Source organism: Galleria mellonella, unplaced genomic scaffold (assembly GCF_026898425.1).
Source record: "Galleria mellonella isolate WM207_F2 unplaced genomic scaffold, CSIRO_AGI_GalMel_v1 utg78, whole genome shotgun sequence".
Taxonomy (NCBI): domain Eukaryota; kingdom Metazoa; phylum Arthropoda; class Insecta; order Lepidoptera; family Pyralidae; genus Galleria; species Galleria mellonella.
Window position 1 is genome coordinate 1,612,501 of NW_026442151.1, and position 24,248 is coordinate 1,636,748.

The 24,248-nt window shown below is 32.0% G+C and overlaps 1 protein-coding gene across 2 annotated transcripts in view; it reads right to left on the reverse strand.

Moving 5' to 3' along the window:
- The window catches only part of LOC113517492 (inositol-trisphosphate 3-kinase homolog), a 109,925-nt gene that overhangs the window by 31,761 nt on the left and 53,916 nt on the right, over nucleotides 1-24,248 (reverse strand). The window contains exon 1 of one of the 2 annotated variants that reach the window (XM_026902170.3): nucleotides 14,680-14,940. The exons of the other annotated variant lie outside the window; for it this stretch is intronic. Within the exon in view, the coding sequence (XP_026757971.2) occupies nucleotides 14,680-14,817 (138 nt within the window). The 5' untranslated portion in view covers nucleotides 14,818-14,940. Of the gene's footprint in view, nucleotides 1-14,679; nucleotides 14,941-24,248 lie in introns of those variants that run through there. 2 annotated transcript variants of the gene reach the window in all.

Genomic DNA, 24,248 nt, shown 5'->3' on the forward strand with positions numbered 1-24,248 from the left:
ATTAATGATGTAAGTAATTACTAGTACTATTTATTAATATTGTCAATATAACTAAAATAAATTAAGTAATTATATTATAACGAAAGCTATAAAATCTTATGAAACTTTATATCGACTTTAATCATATAACATGAATGTTGTATCAAATTACGAAATTTTGTATCAATATTCAGATATTCAGATACACGTAGTGAATAGCGTCCCTAATACATACTTATTCCCTCAATACTTGTCCTGGTTTCTATTGTTTGATTTTTTTTACTGAATACGATTTACGTAAATTATGTTACAGAAACAATTTAACAATGAATGAACTATTTCTCACATTACCATAGTAATTATTATTGTGGCTCAGTTTATTATTAGTTGCATATTATTTGTGTTACTTAGTATAGGTATAGCGACCTCCACTCGATGGAGCGACGACCTCAAATGTGTGACAAGGAATCCATACTGCACGTTGCTCAGGACTATTCCTAATATCAGCTTTGCAGGAGAGGTTTAAGTTTATAATTGGAAAATGAATGATTGAAATGATTATTTCATTTTTTTTTTATTATTAATTATAATTAACCCTGTAATATTTTTAAAGCACAGGTGGGCAAACAATCATACCTGATGACTTCCGCTTTGCGTAAACACCCGTAACATTAGAAGTGTAAATGTATTACGGCTAGTAATTTAGACAGGAATATCCTCTTTTCTGAAATTAATTTATGAAGTATTCGGTCTCAAATAATATTAGGATTCGGTTTTGTGCAACTATTACAATAGTACGTAATACAATCATAATACGAAACCATAATTATCTTAGTATATTATCACGTGAAAAGTTAATATTGAAGAAATTACCCTGTCGTGATATACTTTTCAGGGATCAGCGTCCACAGTGACATTCATTTTGTTTTCATAAACTGCAATTATGTTACTCTACAGGGTTATCTGTCTGCTCTCTGTACAGTGTCTATTTTGGTCGGATAAGGCAATGCTGTATCAGGCTACGTCAAATTATCGCGTGACATTATTATTATTATAGTAACAATACAGATGATGAAATAATTGATATCAATAGGGTAAATACAGAATATTCTTATATCGATGTCGCTAAAACTTTAAAAGATTTTTTTTTTTTTTATAAAGTGATTTCTGTCGCTATCTTTGAGGCGACAACTTTCCAATCTGTTTGTATTTATACCTGTAAAATTATAGCTGTGTTTTTTTTCCTGTATTTATTATTATATGTATATATATCCGAGTTATGTATTTTGTCAATCCATGTATTTAGTGCTATTCTCCTTCCCTATTACTTTAAATATCATTTTAGTGAATTGTATTAATTGAAATCTGCTGGAATCGTCTTCAAATATATTTTTTAAGTTTTCTTTTGTTATATTAGTATTTGTAAGAAATTCAAAATTTAATCTTTTATATGAAAATCTAGTACATTCTATAAGGAGATGCATAATAGTTTGCGGAGTTTCACCATCACAGGTACAATTTGGTGAATCAATTAATTTAAATCTATGCAAATATGATCTATTTCCCCCGTGCCCAGTTAATAGATGAGTAATTGTATTGTCTATCCTTACTGCTTTTAAAATTTTGTGTGCTTTTTTAATATCTGGTAAAAATTCCTTAGTAATACTTCCGGTTTTAGTTTCTGAATAAAATTTTTGTAATGTTTTGATGGATTTTTCTCTAATTTCTCGCTTAACCAGAGACAGGGGAAATCGATCATATGAGGGTAGGGTATCATTTTGCTGAGCAGCAGCTTTAGCTAGAGTGTCTGCTCTTTCATTACCTGGGATGCCTATATGAGCTTTAACCCAGTGTTAAAGAACCTTCCCTCCTCTCGCTTCATGAGCCTGTATTTGGTTGCGTATTTCTACTGATAATGGGTGTAAGGAGCATGAATCGGAGACACTGTCTAAAGCCGACATAGAATCGCTTAGAATGTTCGCCTTATAATACTGTGGCTTTGTTTTCATAATTTCGAGTGCTTTAAGTATTGCTGTTAATTCAGCCTGAAAAACTGAGCAATAATCTTCCAAGCGGAAGTTAGTATAAAAGTTTTCTTCATCATTTATCCAGGCTGAAACTGATCCCCCTACCTTATCGTGAATTTTACTTCCATCCGTATACAATTGGGGCCAATCATTGATGTTCTCGCTAAGATCTTTGGAGTCGTTTATAATATTATATTTAATATTGAGTCTTACAGCCGGATGAGGTAGGGTGGTAACTGAGATTAAAGATTCCAGCTTTTTCCCCGGTAGTTCCTGTAGCTGGCGGCCTCTCTTTATACAAAATAGCTCCGCGTGTTCTTGCGCCTTAAGCTTGAGCGGCAGCACACCAGCAAGGACTACGCTTGATGCAAATGACGTGGTTCTATGGGTTTTTGTGATCTTTATGGCAAACAATCTCGTTACTCTATCGAGAATGGCCTCATTAGAGTATTTATTGGCTGCATGTGCCCAGCAATTAGCAGCATAGAGAATGGTAGGCTCAACCACCGCGCCATATATCAGCTTGAGAACTTCAGAGTTGAGTCCCCACTGTGCTCTAGCCATTTTAGAAACCGCCTTATATATATTTAAAGCCTTAGCTGTAACATTTTTGAGATGGGCATTAAAATTAAGGTTGCAGTCGATTGTTAGGCCCAAAACTTTAATGTCTTTTTGCAACTGAACTGAGACACCATCCATATAAAGCTTGGGAGTGTAATATTTAAGTTTTTTGGTGAAAAGGACCGCTTGCGTCTTATGGGGAGCGAATTTAAGTTTGAGTCGGCTACCCCATTGTACAAGCTGTGCAAGTGCAAGATTCAAGTTCCTTTCCACCTCTTCACCTGTGTTTCCTCGCGCTATTAGAAGTATGTCGTCCGCAAACGCCTGGATATGAACACCACGATACTGCGATGGCTCCAGGACTTGGTCCAGTTGTACATTCCAAAGGATGGGACCACAGACCGAGCCCTGGATACATCCTCTGTCCGTGCTCCTGGATAAAGTACTGCCAGAGTATTTCAACATGATTTTCCTCTCTGATAGATATGACACAATAAGGTGAAGAACGTCCGAATCAATTCCCATCTCATATAGTTGCGTTGTAATGGCAGGCCACCAAGCACTGTCGAACGCGCCTTGTATATCGAGGGAGACCATTACAGCGATTTGTTTAGATTTTAATGTATCTTTGATGATCTCAAGAGCGTCAAAGAGTGCATCTTCTGTGCTGCGTTGCGGAGTAAACCCGTATTGATTGGGTTGTAGTGTACCTTTGTTCGTGAGCTCCCATTGCAAACGCTTTGCAAGTATTTTTTCAAGTAATTTCCCTAAAAGAGGAAGAAGGCCAATGGGACGAAAAGACTTGGGTTGGCTATAATCAGTTTTCCCAGGTTTGGGAATGGTTTTTATAACAGCTTCCTTCCATATCCTCGGAAAGTAACTCAATCTCAAACATTGATTGTATATAGCAAGTAGGGTCTCTTTATCTGCTTCATAAGCATTTTGACAAATATCGGCTGTAAAACCATCCCTTCCAGGTGCCTTTTTGGGTTTCATTTGCTTCAATGCAGTTTGTAACTCATGATGAGTGAATGCAGTGAGGTGCCTGTCAGTCGGTGGTTTAAATGTTAATAAGTTTGCCTTTTGTCTCACAGTAATATGCTCACTTGTATCAGTTATAGGATCATCTTGAGGGAAAAATGTGTCTGCCAATAGTGATACGGATTCATCTGGAGTAAGGGTAGTGCCATTGTTGTCTGTAAGAAGATTTTCGCATGTTACTTTGCCACTATGTTTTATAATCCTGTAGGATCTCTCCCAAACTGTTTCTTTTTCCTCGCCTGTACAAAACTTCTTCCAGCTGTTAGTTATTGAGTCTTCTATAGCTTTTTTGTATATACTCTTCTTTTGTAAATATTCCTGTATAATAAATTCCTTCCTTTGTAAATTAGCCTTTTTAATTTTATTTTTTGTCCTTTTTAGGTCTGATTTTAATTCACTAAGTTCTTTTGTCCACCACTTAGCTTTTTTATTTTTAATTTTCGGTTTTTGGATCCTTGGAATACAGTTTGCACATGCTTGGGTGATTGTGTCCTGGTAATCTATTATTAGTCTTTCAAGGTCTTCAATACATAAGGTATTTAGCACAGTATCGGAATTGATGTTACGCGTTGCAAGCTTTTCTTGTAATGTATCACGAAACTTATTCCAGTTAGCTTCACCAGTATAATAAATTCGTGTAGAGGGAGTAGGTTCCGTAAGATTAATCTGATGATCATTAATATCAAATGTGATTGGGATATGGTCAGATAGAGTACAAAGGTTGGGATTTATTCTCCAGTTAGTGACTTGATTCAATATTTGGGAAGAGCAGGTAGTTATGTCGATAATGCTGTTACACGATTGTCCCTGGCGGTAAGCGGTGAATGTCGGTGTTGATCCCGCATTGAGCACTTCCAGATCAAGTTCAGACAGAGCATCCATTAGATGTGATCCCCTGTTATCCTCCGTGTCACAGCCCCACCAGATACTTCTTGCGTTAACATCACCTGCTAAAATTAAATTAGAAGCTCCTGTGTTTGTAATTATATTACGTAAGGAGTTCAAGGTATCGTGTATGTCATGGGTCTTATCAAAGTAAGCGCTTATGAGAGTAATTGTGTCTCTTCCGGTTTTTATTTTGATAGCGACTATGTCTTCAGTCATCCAACTAGGGCTCTCGATTACTTCAAGGCTATTAGGGTTCAGAATAACTATAGCAGAACGAACAGGATGGGAAACATCGTTGGGCAGTTTTTGCATTACTCGATAACTGGTACCTATCGCTAGGTAACCTTTAGATCCGACATATGGTTCCTGAAGAAGCATAATCGAAAACCCCTTGTTGACTGCTGTCTGAAGACATTCGTGAGTAGCTGCATATCCTCTACCGAGATTTATTTGGACTACACTAATTTTACTCTGTGATGATTGGGCAATATCTGCCCTATCCCTGTGGCTGCCTTTAGCAGTAGATAACTGCAGATCTAGCTATCCTATCATATTTTTGCCATTCTGGGCACTCTTGGCTATAGGATGGGTGATCAAGATTCTCTCTTTTAGCTAGCTTGCAGTTATGGCACACCGGCACAGAATTTCTATTTGGACATTCTCGAGTATCATGAGTGAGTGCACAGTAGCCGCATCTGTTTTGTGTTTTGCAATCAGCGGCTTTGTGGTTGTACCCCATGCAATTATAACACTGGATAACTGGAGATTGATCAATCGCAGAAACTACTTGGAGTCCAATATGCAGCTTATGCCCGTGAACAGCTCGCCATATAGATGGAGACACTTCTAAAATAATATTTTTGATATCTTGTGTCCTGCCTTTTGTCCTTCTTAGTACTTTAACTGTCTGATCAGATGCTGTGTTGAACTTTAAAAGATTAGCTGGCTATTGGTCAGATGACATTACAACATTAGCTTTCACCCACAATTCCGTCCATGTAAATGCGGTCAATCGACATGTTCCGGAATATGTCAATTGACAACATTTATTTACTGATTATCCTGGACATAAGCTACTCCCTATGTCCTTTTCCATCGTATATTACTATATATACTAATACATTAAATAAATGTATATCAAATTTCATAAAAATTAATAAGAGGTAACAAACAAATAAACTCACTTTTATATATTAATAAGGAATATGATTTAATTAAATACGCTAAAAAAACGGTTATAGTTGATATTAGTTATACAGTTAATTTAGCGGAGAATAAAAAATATATTTACTAAGATAAAGTCTGTGTAAGCGTTAAATTTTACTACACTCTAGTTAAGCAACCAAAAACAAACAAGAAAGTTTGTTTTTCTAGAGACATTAAAAAACTAACTAATAAATTCGTGCGGTGTTTATTCGACCATTATTATTATTGATGATATTATAAGATTTGACTATAGAATATTGACTACGATGCTTACACGCCTTAACTAGCAACATTTAAATATACTGTCATTTATACTGTAATTTAGATTCAATGTATTCCTACTTTTCATTTAAATTTATTTCTAAATACTTTGTTTTGATACTTTTATTTGTATAAAGCTATGGAATATTTTGTCAATTTATTATCTTACGACATAAAAAGGTAGTTTTTTTTTATTAATATTACTTATTACTGTAATTTTAATTGATTTTAATTTTTTTACTAATTTGTTTTTAGTTAAACATATTCTTGAAATATACCATTACACCGACCTCAAATTAGCATAAAGGCGTAAAGATGATAATCATACCTCCTGATATCATTTTTATATGTATAAAACAATCTATCCTGAACAGCCAACTGATTAAAACTTAATACTTACTACATTAAGTCTCTCGTTACATCCCAGAAATAAGAGTTAGCGTTTAAATTAAAAATTTCCTTCCTCAAGTATACTGTAGCATTAATAAGCATTTTAAATAGAAATATATACCTTCCTATTATAACAAACTTATATAACCCAAGTAGAGCTGTAAAACTGCTTAGAATACTAATAACTTTATATAATCTTAAATAGTATGAAATAAATATTTATTTTTTCACTTACTTTTTCAAATTAAACAAATTTTGATACAGGTTTCACTGTCAATTGTATGATTTTTTTTAAGTTAACATTTACAATATATCCTAATAAAAAATTTGTAAATTTGGGATTTTTTATTTTTGAAACCATACAAAAATATTAATAAAATATTGTATGTGTTTACAGTTATAAATCATTTCTATTGTATATTTATATTTTTATGCTAATGTTATCACGTGTTATTGTGCTGTCAAGAAATATTACTTAAATGCAGTTAGAATCACTCTAAAGCATATTTCAAATAATATTTGATTTCTTCAGGTACACGTAAAAATAAGTAATGGTAGTTTATGTTATATCTGTGTTATAAACTACGTTTAACGTATAAGTATCGCATAACTATGTAATAAATAAAAATTATTATTTGTCAATAAGGTTGAAATTAGATAAATTCCTTATTTAACGTGTACATCTATTAAATAAGAGTTCTTGGAAACTCATATAGGAATAGAAAAGAAATTGTGGAAAACGGTTTATAACACAAAACATGCACAATTAGTTTCTGATTTATAGAAAATGTTTTAGGAGAAATTTAAAAATATCACCCGATCAATTTATAGTAGCTACGATCATGTACAATACCTGCAGAACTTCAACGAAGTATTCATAATTTTTTATACAACTTAGAATGGCAAAAAAGCTGACGGCCCATCTGATGGAAAGTGGTAACTGTCGCCTATAGACATGAGCAGTACCATGGACATAACAGAGTAACACTGTTACGACCATGATACCCCCCCATGTGTTGCCATTTCTGAGGACTCAGGTCCTCTGTTCCCTGTAAAGTCACTGCCATATTCCACCCTTCAAACCGAAACATAGCCATGCAAACACAACTGTTTCACGGTAGAAATACGAATGGGACAGAGGTGCCCAAACAAACGACTTTTGTAACTAAAAGTCTGGTAAAATCATATCAGCCGTTTATTGTCCATTGCTGAACATAGGCCTTCTCTGTAAGAGGGGTTTTGCTAGTATTTGCCATGCTTGGTGGACGGGTTAGCAACAGTTAGGCTTTGGTGACGTTTTAAGATGGGCATTGATACCTGTCCCTTAACTACTAAATTTCCTTAGTCACCTTTTAGGACACCCACGGAAAAGGAAGGGGTGGCCCCTTCTATGCCGGAACCATACGGCAACGAACTATTAATACTGATAAATTAGCGTGTAATAATATACAATGTACCTACTGTACTAAGCACTATAATAAACACTAAGTACTAAACTACTAAGTGCTATATACACTCGAGTAACATAAATGTCAATGTGTGGCGATTAATATATCTATAAGTATACGTTTTTCAGACATGTGTGCGGAAGTATCTAATCAGCAAACGCTGAGGTTGGTAGCGGCGATCGCACAGCGTGCGGGCAACAGGAAGTGTATTGAACGCGGAAAGGTTGACATCGGCTAATAGGACATCGATCGATATTCGACACCCGACACTCGATACACATAACTAAATGGATGTCTGCTATAATTGTCGATCTGGTATCGTAATTCATGAGGCAATAGACATTCCTGCTATACCGGGGGGGAAAGGATTCTTAGTAATCGGGTCTAGAAGCCCCATTGCTGGCAATATACCTTGTCAAATCGACCTCAATGCGGTTCCTCTGGAAATTATCATGGTTAGTTCTTATGTAATTTGCCACGATGGGCTAACTGACCTACTACCGTCCTCATCTATCATCTCTCACTAGTGCTCCGCCAATGCATACCAATATTGCAAGTGATAGTACCATTCCATTTTCTATGCCGAAATAAGCTCATAGAAAAAAATTATAGTGTTTATTGAAATCCAACTACTAAACCTTATTAATATTCTAAAGAATTCTATTTTGTTACTTCTGGTGCGTGTTTATCAATCGTCATGAAATTTATCACATACGTACTATTTGGGATGAAGAAAAACCTAAAATAAGTTTAAATCAATTGATTATGCCGGTCATGTGGATACAGTCGCGGGTAGAAACTAGTATTGAATAGTCCTCCTAACATCATAAATAAATTACAAAATTTTAGATACAACAATATTATATTATTATTCTTATTATATCAGCCGTTAACTGTCCATTGCAGAACATGACTTTTCCCATAAGAGGAGTTCTGCCAGTAGTTGCCATGTTTGGCAAACGGATTGGCAATCGCAGTTAGACTTTTGGTTATATTTATTGAGAGACGCTGCTACCCATTCCTCGACCATTACGTTCCCTTAGTCGCCTTTTACGACAATAAAATTATCCTTAATTAATTAATAGGATTGATTTACCTGTATAGCAAAAAAGTAAGTACTTATTTCTATTCTTTTATTTAGCTGCATTACATATTCGACTTTGTTAAAAGGGACAAACAATTTATGCCTAATTGTTTTATCCAAACAATACACTCACGTTTTGATTGTGTATCATACTACGTACAAACATGTAGACCTTCTAATAAAACGAGGTGTAAATACGAATAATATAATCGTGCAAATGACCATCGTGCACTCACGTGTATGACGGTGAACGCAAGTAGAGTAGCGACGCATGCGATTGCATTAGTGTGCAAAGCACGATTATGAAAACGCCAATCAGTACTAACCAAATATAATTGATTTATGTAATAAATCAAGCAGTTTCGTAGATACTGGAAACAATACTTTATCTCATTATCATTTATATGTAAGAACGTGACATACGTATTGTTAACCACAGCAAAAGTCGTAATTGTAAAATTTCCACATCACTAAATATAAGGTTAGTCACATTGCGTAAATAATTGGTTAACTCAGTGATAATACATATTTATGAAAGACCAATTTCCCCCAAGATATATAGTCAAAATCTTAAAATAATATCTGAATTTTTCATACAAACTGCGCGATCAAGTGAACGATTTAGTATGAAAGGTTAAAAAATTACATTTGGATCAGGACTACAAAAATATTAATAACCTTTTAATGTAGTTGTTTCAAAATTCGTCCAAAATGGACAAGCAAAGAACATGACCCATACAGCCTAATCGTAAGTAATCATAAGTAGTACAATGTAACCTTTTAACTCTTTCTAATGTTTTTTATTAATTCTGATTTTTTTTTTATTTATAAATTTAAGTTCTTTTTAGGTGACTTAAAAAAAAAAGATATTTCAATTCGGTTATATATTTCAGCAATTCTGAACCGATTTAGAAAATATATTTTACTATCGTTAGAGTTACTAACGTATTATTCCTCTAAGATTCATGATTAGTCACGACTGAATACGCTGTTATATTTTGTGGAGAAAAGAGAAATTCATAATTAGGTATTGTTTATAAATATAGACATGGTATCAACATTTTCTTCGGCGCACCTGAAATGCTTGTTAACCCATTACAAATTGTATTGTCATTGTCACGCGTTATCCGTTTTTACATTTTAATGTCATGCTAAAAAGAAACAATTATGCCGTCACACTTGCGTAAATGGGACAATTGTACACTTACATATTTGGGTATTTAGTCATGTCGATTATTCAGGTAATAGCATACTCGTAATTTGAGTGCTTGAGCCTCCTGAGTTCATAAATATCTTAGAAAATGTAAGGTTTTTTTACATTAAAACTAAAGATAATCCATAAAGAAGAAATAAACAAATAATCAAATATTTCGTTTTTCAAAATTACACTCACCTCTTTAAATATTACAATCTAAAGTTTTGTTTTGAATGTTATTAGTATAAAGATAAAGTCGAAAATTTTATAACTTTATACAACATAAAAAACTTTTTATATTCTCGTTATAGTTCTGAGGCCTCAAAATAGTTGATAAAAAATAAACCGACTCATTTTAAATGTGGCATTATAGTACTTCGGAATTCCTGTTAAGCCATATTGCAGTAATGAGATACGCTTGTGGTTTGGCAATCTCAAATTTGCTTTGAATAATTATGGTGCTAATGTTTGATCCTATGTTCTAATGTTTATTTTCATACACAGTAGCCATAATAATATCAATACCGGGTTGTTATTACGAACTTGTTATTTATCTTATCTATGCTACAAGAGGTACTTTATTATGCACACATGATAAAATCTGCAAATATTTTCATACATTTATGGAGTATGGACAACTATACCTACATATTGAAATCTTAATTAACACTGTAAAAATTTACTGTGGGCAAATACCTCTAACGAATTGGCGTACCTTTAATTTACATATATTCTAATTTTTTAATTTAACAATACTGCAAAAAAGAAGAAAACCAACCCATAGAACTGTGAAATGTAGCCAACCTATAGAATACTGTAATTATTTTTCTAAAACGATATACATACAATAAAATTAAATAAGTATAAAAAAATATGTAAAACAATAATATAATAAATATAAAAAAACTAATAAAAAATGTCTCTTCTGTATTGTCCATGGTGTTTTTTATTGCTACAAACGACGGAGGGAGGGAGACTTTGTACAAAAGTCGATTGCTTGGGTACCTCTGTCCCATTCGTGACAACAATATTTTGAAGGATGGGATATCATTACAGAGGAATAAACATTCAGGAATGGCAACGCATGGGGGGTATCATGGGCGAAACAACTCTATTATGTCCATGGTACTTATAGGCGAATACTTTCCATCAGGTGGGCCGTCAGCTTGTTTGCCATTTAAAGTAAAAAAAAAAAAAAAAAAAAATAAAAGACGGCATTTTGACAACAATATTTTGATGATATCATTAAAACATTATTGTCAAAATGCCGTTAAAATATACATTAATTTAAATATAAAAATAAAATTAAAAAGATTAAAATAATATTAGATTGTATTTAAAAAAAGTCGGGGTTATAAGAAGATAATAAACATAAAAAACGACCGAAGTGAGAACATCTTCTTTTGTTTTTGAAGACTGTTAATAAATGAAACTGTATGCTTGCTTCTATAGTTATTTTTAATAAAAAGGAAAGAAATTCCAACAGCTAAGTGATAGAATTCTTAAAAAATAGATTAAACAAAACAGCGAAATTAAAATGATCTTAAACTTTTAATTTAAAGGACAAAATCTGTTGGAAGTCGTTGCCAATAGCTACATTATATTATTGCTGATAGATTTGTATAATTTGACAGTTGTTTATGGTTGTACAAATTCCTTAACAATAAGATTTAAGTATGTCATTGGAATTGTTTCTTTATTCATTTAAGCTGTAGGTATATATATATCATCATAATAATTGTTCTCGTTCTCTTTAGGCTTGGCACCACCTTAAAAAAGATTTTGTTTTTTAAATTAAAAGTCTATTATCAGTTTATTTTTCGCCTTTTGGTTTTTGGTTTCATCTTTTATCTAAGTCGGTTTAATTTTTTTTAAATGTTTGTTCATTTCCTCTTTTTAGTGTAAATGATACGTAAGCGATGTGTAAAAATTACTTCATATTACACAATCAAAATGTTATTATATCATAGCAAAATTGTAAGTTACTTTACAAATTAATTAACTTTAGTATAAATTTTAATGTATTTTTTTTGTACTTTAAAAAAATACTAATCGTGTTTAATTAATTAATAAAATATATTATTTATGCATCATTTATGTATGTATCTATATAATACAATTTTATCTTTGGCTGTTAAATTGGTTACATAGGTTACACACTGGGTTTGTTGTACGCGTCCGTGTAGCCTAACTTCAGGCTGCAGCTGAAAATCAGTGCTTTGCTTTTAAGCAAAACTATCACTGAGCTGTAGCCTATTTGGGCCACTGCGACACACTTGGTAAAACATATTTTATCTTTTGTTTTATATTTAAAAAAAAAAAGTGTAAATAATCTGATTGTATAAACTCATTTGTTAATTTACGTGTGTCATAAAACGCTCAAATAAAGTGTTTATCTATTTATCTATCTAATCATATTTTCGAAAAACTTTTAACTGACACTAATAGAATACTCACTAGTAGGAAGTCAACAAATCTTTTTTGTCAAAACATATTTTGTTAACCGTCACAGAGTTCTGTGGCTTCCATTATCATCTCAACAGCCTAAAATGACGACTTCCAGTTGCAATCACCCAAATGTCTTGAAAGAATCTAAAACACAGTCCATACGTGCTTATAATATTCGAGGAATTATCCTCTAACTCCTAACCGTTAAGGAATTAAACTTTCTAAGTTAAACATAAGGGAGTATAACAACCAACAGACTTTACGTACCTATAGTATTTAAAGCATTATCCTCTATCTCATAATCATTGAGGAGTTGTAATTTCCATCATCACCTCACCAAAGAAGATAATGATTCTAATAATCAAATATCTGAATAAATTTAAAATATGTGAAGCACCATACATGTTCCTGTAAAATTTATGGGATGCCCACGATGTCCCTGGGATTCCAACACCAAATCTTAATTTGGTGACAACAGGACCACCTAAGAAGTCTCTCTGAAACCTCTTTTGAATAAAAAAGAATTAAAATCGATCTACAATCGATGGAGAAATCAGTGGACATGCACAAAAAATATAGTATGTAACAGGGAAAGTAAGTGGAACATAGTACCTCCTCCGTTTATGAAGTCGGTTAAAAATTATACTTACAAAAAGCATTATTACAAATTAGAATTATGCCTACCTAACAGAACTTTGAACAACGTCAATACCAAGGTCATCGACGCCTTTATTATATTTATTAGCCATAATGGTCTATAAATCATTCAGTAACCGTTCTACTTAATGATAGATATGATACTTCAGTTGAGGTTGGGTTATTTTTGTTATTTGGATATTTTAAGCCACGTGCGAGTAGGTTGTGAATGTTTTATAATCTTCTTTTATACTTTTACAATTACTCCTAGTGCTATTTTTTTAGAGATTAGAATTATAAAAAATACAGTGGTTCAAACAACCCCAGTAAAAAAAATCGTAAGCAATTCCCACCGTAGTCCAGAACGCCTCGTTGGAAAAGAGCAATTGAGTGATCCATATCGAGGTTCAAATTGCACACCTATATCCCCCAAAAGACGGGAGGAAGAGATTGTTAGTAGTGCAGAATACAACTACTATATCAGGTCGACCTTCACGTGATTCTCCCCTGAAAACCATCATGCTGAATGCCGGGTTTATTCATCACAACTAAATAACCTGCCTTTTCATTCTCACCTATCATCCCTCACTGGATCCCTAACAGATCGCCATTGCGTAGTTTCCCCGATTAACCAACGTGGTTACTGGTGACGTCATGAAGACCAACTTCATCTTCACCTATCACCTTTCACTGGTACCTCGTCAGCGTATTTCGATAGTAAAGTCTGAATTACTATTTACTTCTCATTAAATAAGTATCCTGATACAGTAATAGAAAATCAGGATCTAATATTTACACAAGGTCCCAAAGAATATTTAAAACCAAACCAAACAATAACAACAGCAGCAACAGCCTTACTACCCCTTGCTACGTTAAATTCAAATATACGGAGTAATGCGGTCGAGTCGAATCAATTCCGACAATAGACTACCTACCACATCTGAGATGAGTAATGAACTCATAAGCTTATTTATATAAGTAAGCTTATTTACTTTACATTTTGATGACACAGCCTATCCTAGTTTAAAAAGCGACCATTGTTGTGATTATGTTCTATTATGTGACAGTTTTTTGTGAAATATTATAAAAAATTTGGTAAACAAAAGCTAACGTATTCTAATTTAATTACGTATGCAAGTATGAGTAAACCATCATCAGAATCTAATTAATAAATAAATGTGTAAATTGTATATCGATTTAATTAGAATAACATTATAATAATTTAGTAACGTGTAACCAAGATTACTTAATAGTTTAGACCCTCCGTATCACACTAATATGTCAACATAAAGCTTAAAGCAGTTTCGTGTCGTATAGTGTCTATTACTTAGATTATAGGTCTACTAATTAAAAGCGGTGACACTTGTTAACGATAGTATAAATAATTAATTAATTCAGTAATTAAGCCTTAATTACATTATATTAAGCTTACTTATATTAAGCTTAGTATATGCTTATTACAATTCAAATCAAACTTAATTACACATTATGAAAGGATTCAAAAGCGATGCTTACTTTGTCCTTGGAAGAGAGACGTTTCAGATCAAGCAGTTTTTGATATTGACGTAGAGCGCGCATATATAACCTCACAGGCAGTTCAAAAGGTAAAGACACAGGCTCCGCATTCCGGGATGCCACACCCGCTCCACTCATCCTTCACACACAACACTTGTTCTTTATTCATAAACACGAACCAAATGGAGTCGTCATGGACACGAGCACCAATCGCGCGTCCGAAGTGAACGTAGGTTCAACGCAGCACTGACGTCTGACGTATGAAACGCGACGCGCATGCGAAACAACTTGCGGCGTTTGCGAAAAAGAAACTGAGTTATCCACGCTTCAGTGAACTTTCTCTGGTCTACTCCATATGATGAACTGGCCACCGACCGACCCGACCCGCTTTTACTGTGTACATACAATAGTACAATACCGAGGCAAACCCACGCCCCGACCTTGTTACAGATGAGTAATTAGAGCTTTCAAGAAAGTTTCAAATGAATACTTATAAAGTAGGCATATTATATGCATTTTTGATTTCATATTGTGCATGAAACATCTCGCAGTGATACTTTGAAAACTTGACCTAGATTTGAACATTCGCGGAAGCTAATCCGTTGATGGCATTGACGTCATTAAACGAACGTGTTTTGTTTGCCTTGCATCGTTATGTTTCTTATTTCTCATGTTGTATTGTATATGGACGTATACAATAACGTTATATTAACTAACCTTCAGTTTAAACTCGAACGTATCTTTATTGGAGATGAGGTGAAACAATGTGGCTACACGTCATATAGTCACATTATATAAAATATTTATTCAATTTATAAATTCCTAATATTACTAAGCTATATGATTTCAGTCAGTATTTCATCAGATTTAAGGCCTAAATAGGCCTCAAATCTATATTTCTCCAATTCGAGAATCTGTGGCTATCTTTTTACTCCATAATTTAATTTTTTTTATGCAACTTAGAATGGCAAACAAACTGACGGGCCACCTGATGGAAAGTGGTCACCGTCGTCTATAGAGATGAGCAGTACCATGGACATAAGAGAGTATACTGTTTTTGCCCATGATACCCCCCATGCGTTGGCATTCCTGAGGACTCAGATGTTATCCCTTTATACCTTGTAAACTCACTGCCATATACCATCCCTTAAACCGAAACACAGCCATGCGAACACAATTGCTTCACGACAGAAACACGAATGAGACAGAAGTGCCCAAGCAAACGACAAAGTTTTCCTTTGGTATGAACCCATACATATGAACCCGATCATTATTAGTCCAATAATCATATCAGGACTTTGTCATCAGATCAACTTTCATCATGAGCAATCTAACGAATGCAAACTTTGAACATTCCCATCAACTTTGCTGATAACCGAATGATCACATTATGACTCTACCATAAGATCAACCTCAATAGTCATCAAGACCAATGTAATAAGTATAAACTAGTTATATCAACATCATTTATTGGACGGATTATAGTTATAATCCGTCCACTGCTGAACATAGGCCTCCCCCATAGACATGCCATGAGGAACGGTCCTGAGCCACCTGTATCCACCGACTCCCTGCAATGTATTTGAGGTCGTCACTCCATCTAGTGGGGGGTCGTCCTACACTGCGTATTACACCTTTTTTCCGGGGGGAAAGGGATTGTAAGTAATGGGGTCTAATAGCCCCATTACTAGCAATATACCCTCTCAGGTCGACCTCCACGCGATTCTCCCTGGAAACCATCATGTTTAATTCTTGTGAAATTCATCAACCAACTATTGTTTATGTCTATAAGCGATGGTTGTCACGTTCAATCAGAATTCATAGAGATATTGATATTATATAACTAATTTTAACCAATAATTATAACTAATACCAGATAAAAAAAAAATATTTAGAAGATTGATCAAACATTCTCCGACATCTTAGATTAAGAATATAGAAATACAAAATTTACATTGTTCGCGGCGGATATTTAAAAGTATATTTCTTTTACATAAAGATACTAACAATTTGCAATGTTGTAGCCATAATAAATGTAACAAGTTGATTTTTATACGACATGCATAGACATTTATGGAAACAGACAACGCAAGTATCTCGTATATGAAAACTACTGATAGATATTTATAAAAAACAAACACTCTTTAGCACTAAATCGTTTCAAAATTACTTTTTATTAATTTCATAGATTTAATGATAAAAGATTTGCCTAAATTTTATGTAAGAATTCCAACTCGACATTTAGCCGGAGTTCAAGTGGTAGTTGTTTTGAATTACTTAGACGAAAATTTACATATCTGTTTATATCAATGTCTTGTTCAACATTAAATAAGTTCAGTGCTCATCAAAGCGGTAACCGTCGCAGTTAAAAGCACCATTGACAGATTTGTTATCCGTAAGTATTAAAATATTTCACTATTCCAACTGCGACAGCAATCAAACGCAGTCAATAGCAACCAAAATCTATTTGGCGGCAAATGTTCTTTAATGAGCTTAGAACATTAATATGTTGATAAAAATACGACGAAAGCTGCCAACAAAATCGATATTCTGGTAATGAAAGTGACTTCTGTCAAATTGTACATGACATTGTACTCTGTCACCGTACAAAGAAAGTGTACAATTATATATAAACTTACAACACTTGTTATTATCAAATATTCCTATAACTTAATAACCTTTCCTATTTAGGAAGATTATAAAGGTACTTTAATAAATCTTTTATTATCTGATCTTGATAGTTATTATAATCCTTATATCTTTAAAACTTTTCAGATTTATAATATTAATAAAATTATGAAATAATAACCCGATGTTAATCTATTTTATAAAAATAATAGTTCCGTATAACTTATGCCTACTTCTTAATAATCAAGCCATAATAATTATACATACAAGATAACTAAAAAAAAACCAGTTACAAACTAATTATTTATTGCGATAAAATATCGTACTCAACTTTTATCAGTTTTATGTAGGAGAAGATCTTAAAAATTTATAGGTATAACATAAGTATATATCAATAGAACATTAAACAAAACATAAAAACCAATAGAGTATTCTTATCACAATAATAAAAACATAATTATATACCTAGTAAGTAAACATTAACATTACATCTATACAATCTGATAAATTTATTATATAAGTAAGCAGTAATCAAATAAACTAGATGTCACAAACATTAAAATATCGTTAATTAAAGAAAATAAATCAGTACTCACTCTCATCGAGAACCCCTTTGTCAACATAACCTAATCTCCTATAATCCGTCGCCGATAACTACGCTGTTTATTGAATGAAAGCCGAAATAAACTCACTTTTCAATTATCAAACGTCAACTGTCGAACCAAAGTATGGTACAGTGTAATATTTTTAAGGTCACTAAAGACAATACTGAATAAAAAAGATAATATGTGTGTCAAGTAACCGAGACGTTTCAACGAATAGACCCCTCCTCTCCGCCGTGACGGTGGCGTCCCGTAGTAACTCGTATAGCGGTTATTTTCATTGTGTATGCTGCAAAGCTCCGCGTGTTACGTTTGTAAAAGGATTATATTTATTGAAAAGTAACTATTTTATCTTATAAAATAGAGTTCAGTATTCTATAAACAGTGCTTACCACACTGAGCGCCTTTAGGGTTGAAAGTGTAGTTGTACATTCTATTTAAATAACGGTTAGACGTATAAGGATATTAACAGAACATGACTTGATTACGAATTAACTTATACCAATAAATATTATATTTAAATTTGTACGTTTATACAATAGACAACTCTACTATATTGCAATATAACACTTTTCCTTCGAGGAAACTATTCTTTATTAAATTTTTGAGTAAATAATAAGCAATAATTTTAATAAATTCTGTACAAAATGATTAAATATCATTTACTCACTTGCTTCACTCGCGCAAAAAAGTATTTTTTTTTTGTGTTTATATTAATATTATTACTATTAATAAAAAAGAAAATTAAAGTTTATCAATTTGCAATTCTCCAAAACTGGTGTATCTGTATGTAAGGCATACATGATACATGCTGGCTAGATTGTTTTTTACTTTCTATTGTTCGTTAGTGTAGGTCATGGACGTCATACTTAAACGTAATGTCCAGAACTTTAAAAGAAAGTTGAAACCATTAAGATAAACAGAATGAAAGTACAAGTGACAAAATGGATAAAGATAAACGCCTTAACTATAGGCAAGTGGCTATTAGCGTCATTACGTATATTAATTTATTTTTAGACGACGAATAAACCGGTCTAATTATCGTTTGCTGTGCCTTACCATTATAGTTATCTTATTGTGTACTAGTTGTACCTCGCGAATTTGTCCGCATGGACTTATAATTAGTTTGATAAAATGCTAATTTTACTTTTGTAAACTTTAGAAAATACATTTTCAAAAAATGTTATAGTAAATAGGTCGAAAATTATTGCTTTGTAAGATGTATTTACTTGATTATTGTTTACGCAAGTTGATAAGCTTCATGTTAACTCTAAATCTCATTTTTAAATTAGACTTATTTCTTATGGGCAGGATCTGAATTTCTTATAATTTATTAAATATATATAAGTATGCAAAAAAATATCAATATACTTGTTATTATCGGTATACTTGCCCCAAACTAAATAGCGTTTACACGCTTAAGTTGCTAACTTAAGCATACAAATGCGATTCTGACATCAAAATTAAGTTATATTATTATATTCATATATTTATTCAGTCGGTGTATTTACAAGTATTAATCTGTTGATAAAAATAATTAATAACATAAAGTAGTTTTTCATTTGGCACCCACTATGTGTTCGTGTGCCCCTATCACGAATAATTAGTATGTAATTTATTAATGTAATTTAACGATTTTTAATGTAAAAAATATAAATTGAAACAATAATAAAACGTCATAAATTTTTCAAACTGAACTACTTATATATTTAGAACGTGACACCAAATATGTCAAAACACGAATCCAAGTGGAAGTCATGGCATCACGGCGTTGTTGCCTTCAGCAGTGAGTCACGACTTTGGCATTTAGTGGCATTCAAAATGTTTATTGCTTTAAACAACATTCCCATTAATTGTTTGGACAACAAGCACGGGTCTCTACTAAGATACTTACACGGAAAATGAATAGATTTATAGTTTTAGTATTAGTTTATTAAATTAATTATACTCATATAACTTATGGCTAACTTTATATGCTGTGGTATAAAAAATTAAGTCAATCCATATTTTATTAGTGTAAAGTATTTGTGTTTTAAAAATATCAAAACATTTAAAATATCGTTCCTTTGTCTTTCGTTTATTATGTTAGGATTTATAACGAACGTAATGTTAAACTCATTTACTGGGCCGATTTTGGTATGCGCAAAAACATGAAATTGAGTCCGATAATTTGGAACTTTATTTCATGGTAGACCCCTTGATCTTAGAATTGATCACTCCATGATTTAGTGAACCATTTCATAAAATGGTTGTATATCATTACATGGGTAGCTAATACTAATTACATCGTTTAAACGTTGAATGATTTATCAATTCATGTTTGGCCATATTATTAATGTAGAGTTTCTATGAAATTTGGATACCTTCCGTAAAATTCGGGTAATTTTCTGCCTTAACGAGCTTTCACTTCACATTTATATTGAAGCTTACGTTTATGACAACTAACTCTGACTGTTCTATCAGGAATTATGGCATATTGTATATATTTATTATATTATTACATATTATTTTTTGAGAATCGATAATGTAAACTTTAAAAAATTGCAATAATATTTATTACCATTTCATGCATTATTTTTCAAATAAAATTACCTGTCACTTTGTAGGACTAATATTTTATCTAATAAAAATTATAAAAAATTTCGATTACAATTTTGAGTACCCAAAATATTATTACGTAAGTTACAATATAGTATTACGAATTACAATCTTATTTATATTCTCTCATATTATATTAGAATATCAAACATGAATTGCGTAACTTATGTAAAGTTACGGAAGTTACGCGTATATTGTGACAGTTAATTATAATTTGGAAAATGGGAAAGTCAATAAATCGCGCTTCTAATATTAAAATGCTATATGTATTTATAAGTACATATCATAAGGTCGTTCTTGTGAGTAATTTATATAAACACGTTACAAGTTACTTAGTTATTAATTTAATTAATAACAATGCGCTATTATTAATATAAAGTGTTAAACAACTGTTGGCAATCCCAGCATTTTATTAAAAAACAATGTTTTTATGTTTTTCTCCTATGTGTCTCCTACACACTACCATGCAACGATCTCTTTTATGCTCTTGTGATGTACTGTAAACATCATATATACTTTTTCTGTCAATATTCGGTATTTTTATTGACATACAGCGTCAAATATATAGTCCACTATGTGCATGTGTCCTTTTCTACAACAGCCAAACCAATACTTACTTCTATAGTTTCAAAATAAATGTAGGTTTAAACACTAGCAAATTTGGTCCTGTCCTATCATACTAAACATACTTCTTACTAAATAATAAATATAAAATGTTTAGATATTTGTTAATAAATTACGTTACGACTATATACTATAGACTAGACTATACGACTGAACGGTACCTACGATACATTTATGCTAATTTTTGTGCAAAAAGCCGCGGGTCTCACTAAACTACAGAATAGAATTAAACACCTGTCTTTAAAAAAGTTAAGTATTATGAACATTCGCTGTAACTTGCCAATTGATAGTTATATTATTACTAGGGTCAAGGGCCTGTGATGTGAACTCTTGCACAGGAAATACTAATGTATACATAATATTAAATTAAACTTGTTTTGCTTTATATGTCTCTTGAACTTAGAACTGTCGTTCGCGGACTCAAAAATAAAGACATAAATTACTATGTTAGTTCCTAAATGTGCTTACTTTTGTATATACAGAGACTAGAATAGAAAAAAAGTAGTTAAAATACTGAAACAAACAAAATAGTTATAAACTGTTTGCTTACATAAAGCAAACAATTGTAATATTTTTGTAAACACGCATTAATCCAAGGTACAAGTGTAATTATTTACAATTTAGTATTTACTCCAAGTCGTAACCAAAAAATTCATAGCTTTATATTATCTGTATATAATAACATATCTGTATTGATGAATGAGACTAAACTATGTGCCATTCGATTTTTACTTTCAATTATTAAAATAAAACTTTATGTAACGTGTATATGCGTAAACTAGAAAAAAAATTAAAATTGCATTAAAAATTACATAATAAATAATAATAATTAAATAATAAAAAGAAAATTAATTTACAAAATAATTACCTTTTAAATTAATTAATTTTATGTAAATGAACTAATATTTTAATAATTATTATATAATAACTAACAAGTTAATCTAAAATTATAATTGCATAATCTACACATTCGTGGCATCTCGTTACAAAATATATTTATATGTACATATGTAAAAAAAAACGCGTAAAATATTTTTTAATTATCTATTACTATAGATTTTCAAATGAACAATCTTGTGTCAGGATATACGAGTCTGAAAATAGTTGGTAACATGCTGAATACTTAGATCCCTTTTATTAATCAGCTACTATAAACAATATAATACTATTAATAGTACATTACTGCAGCAGCCAGCAAATGAGGCATTAATGGACGAACGTGCAAATGTGGGCCGAAGCGTAGCCGAGGTACACATACGTGAGTACATCAATGCCTAGTTGTGGCCAAGGCTTGTATAGTACTTTTCTCAAACAATGCGCGGAAATCAAGAACTAAATTTTATTTTTACAGTTCAATAACGTATAACGAACAATAATAATTTTTCACGCGCCATAATGTTCCTTTGTTTTTTTTTTTCAAAAAACAGCTTTCTATTTGCTAGCCAGTTCCAAATTTAAATAAAACCTTTTATTAGTTACCTCCTTGGTAGCCATGTTTCGAAGTAAAAGGTTATTCCATTTTTAAATTACAGGACAGATATGAGTTTACATAGTAATTTATCTGGCCGCAAAACACGACAGATATGGATTTTCATACAACTTTTGCCGGCCGCTGCCTGCATGTATTTGGCCAGTACGGCAATTTTGATTAATCTCTAAGAAGATTGTCAAAATAATGCTCACATTTCCAAGCATGTTTAAGAAAAATATTTATTTGTCTCATGTATTATGTAACACATTTCTAATTTATATATTTTTGCAATAAGTTATGTTTTACTGTTTTTGTGTCCAAAATAGCTTTACATAATATATATATCATATACCCTATCACTATCAGCACTATCATAGTCGTTATTTTATATGGCTATTCGTATTTTTACTTAATTTATTTGATTTGACCCTGTACCTGCTGACGTCAATCAGCCACGATCATGATACATCTTAAGATAAGCGCGTGCGCACGTAAATCAACTAACGAGCTTAAAATATATTTAATAAATACTTTTTCCTATCAACTAAACTTTTGTATATCTTTTAAATACTGTCATCACATCTTCCTACCCTTATTATTTCAATTATTTATTCGATACCGGCGTAATATATTTATACAAATAAAAATAAATTAATAACATTTAAGAATATAACAAAATCTTTATATTACATAAGCTTTTAAATGTAAGTTTTTCCTTTTACAATCGTACTATTTTACACTTATCTTACATTATATTTATTTTATTTATCAAGCGACTAACAACTAACTAATAAAAATAATGATCTTTATGACCCCTATATAGTTATAAATGAGTTGTAATGATGATGATGATTGTCATAACAGTATCGCATCGTACTACAAAAATGTATTGCAACAATTAAAGTAAATTTATAATTTATTCAAACACAAAAACGTTTAACAACACAATACAGGTAGGAGGTTATGGTAATGCCCATTAGTGTACATGTATACATATCCTGTCAGGTCGACTTTAACGCGTTCCATTCTGAAAACTATCGTAGTTAACTCCTTTTGAATTCGCCGCAATGGGCAACTGACCAGACCACTGTTTCACCTTGCATTATTACGCCGACACTGTATATCATTAACATAGAATTAATCATCAACATAAATTTTCAACAAACTTTAAAAAAAGAAGGTTCTCAATTCGGTTGTATTTTTTTTATTCGTTTTCTGAAATAGTCTGTAGATAAAATATTAAGATACTCTGATATTATACCGCAGTGTAACTGTGTCTTTACACACAACATGTGACATGACAAATGATACACTCTTAAAAAATAGATGTAATACAATTATGAGGCCGCGAACGAGCTGCAGACCGCTGAGACCATGTGCGGTCTGCAGCATGTGACACCACGTGCCTGCTCTTTTCTAAATCAGCAATTCTAATCTCAAATTCATTATTAATACTGTTAAATACATAAATTGTATACGTCTTCGTGTAATTACAGTTTTACACAGAAGTAAATATTATATTATACAATTGTAGTTATCTCTAGATTTTTGTAATTTTCTCAATATTATTTCAACTGAATATTTTATACAGTATAATGTACAGTATAATTAGAGATAAAATACTTATTTAATTGTTCATAAATAAA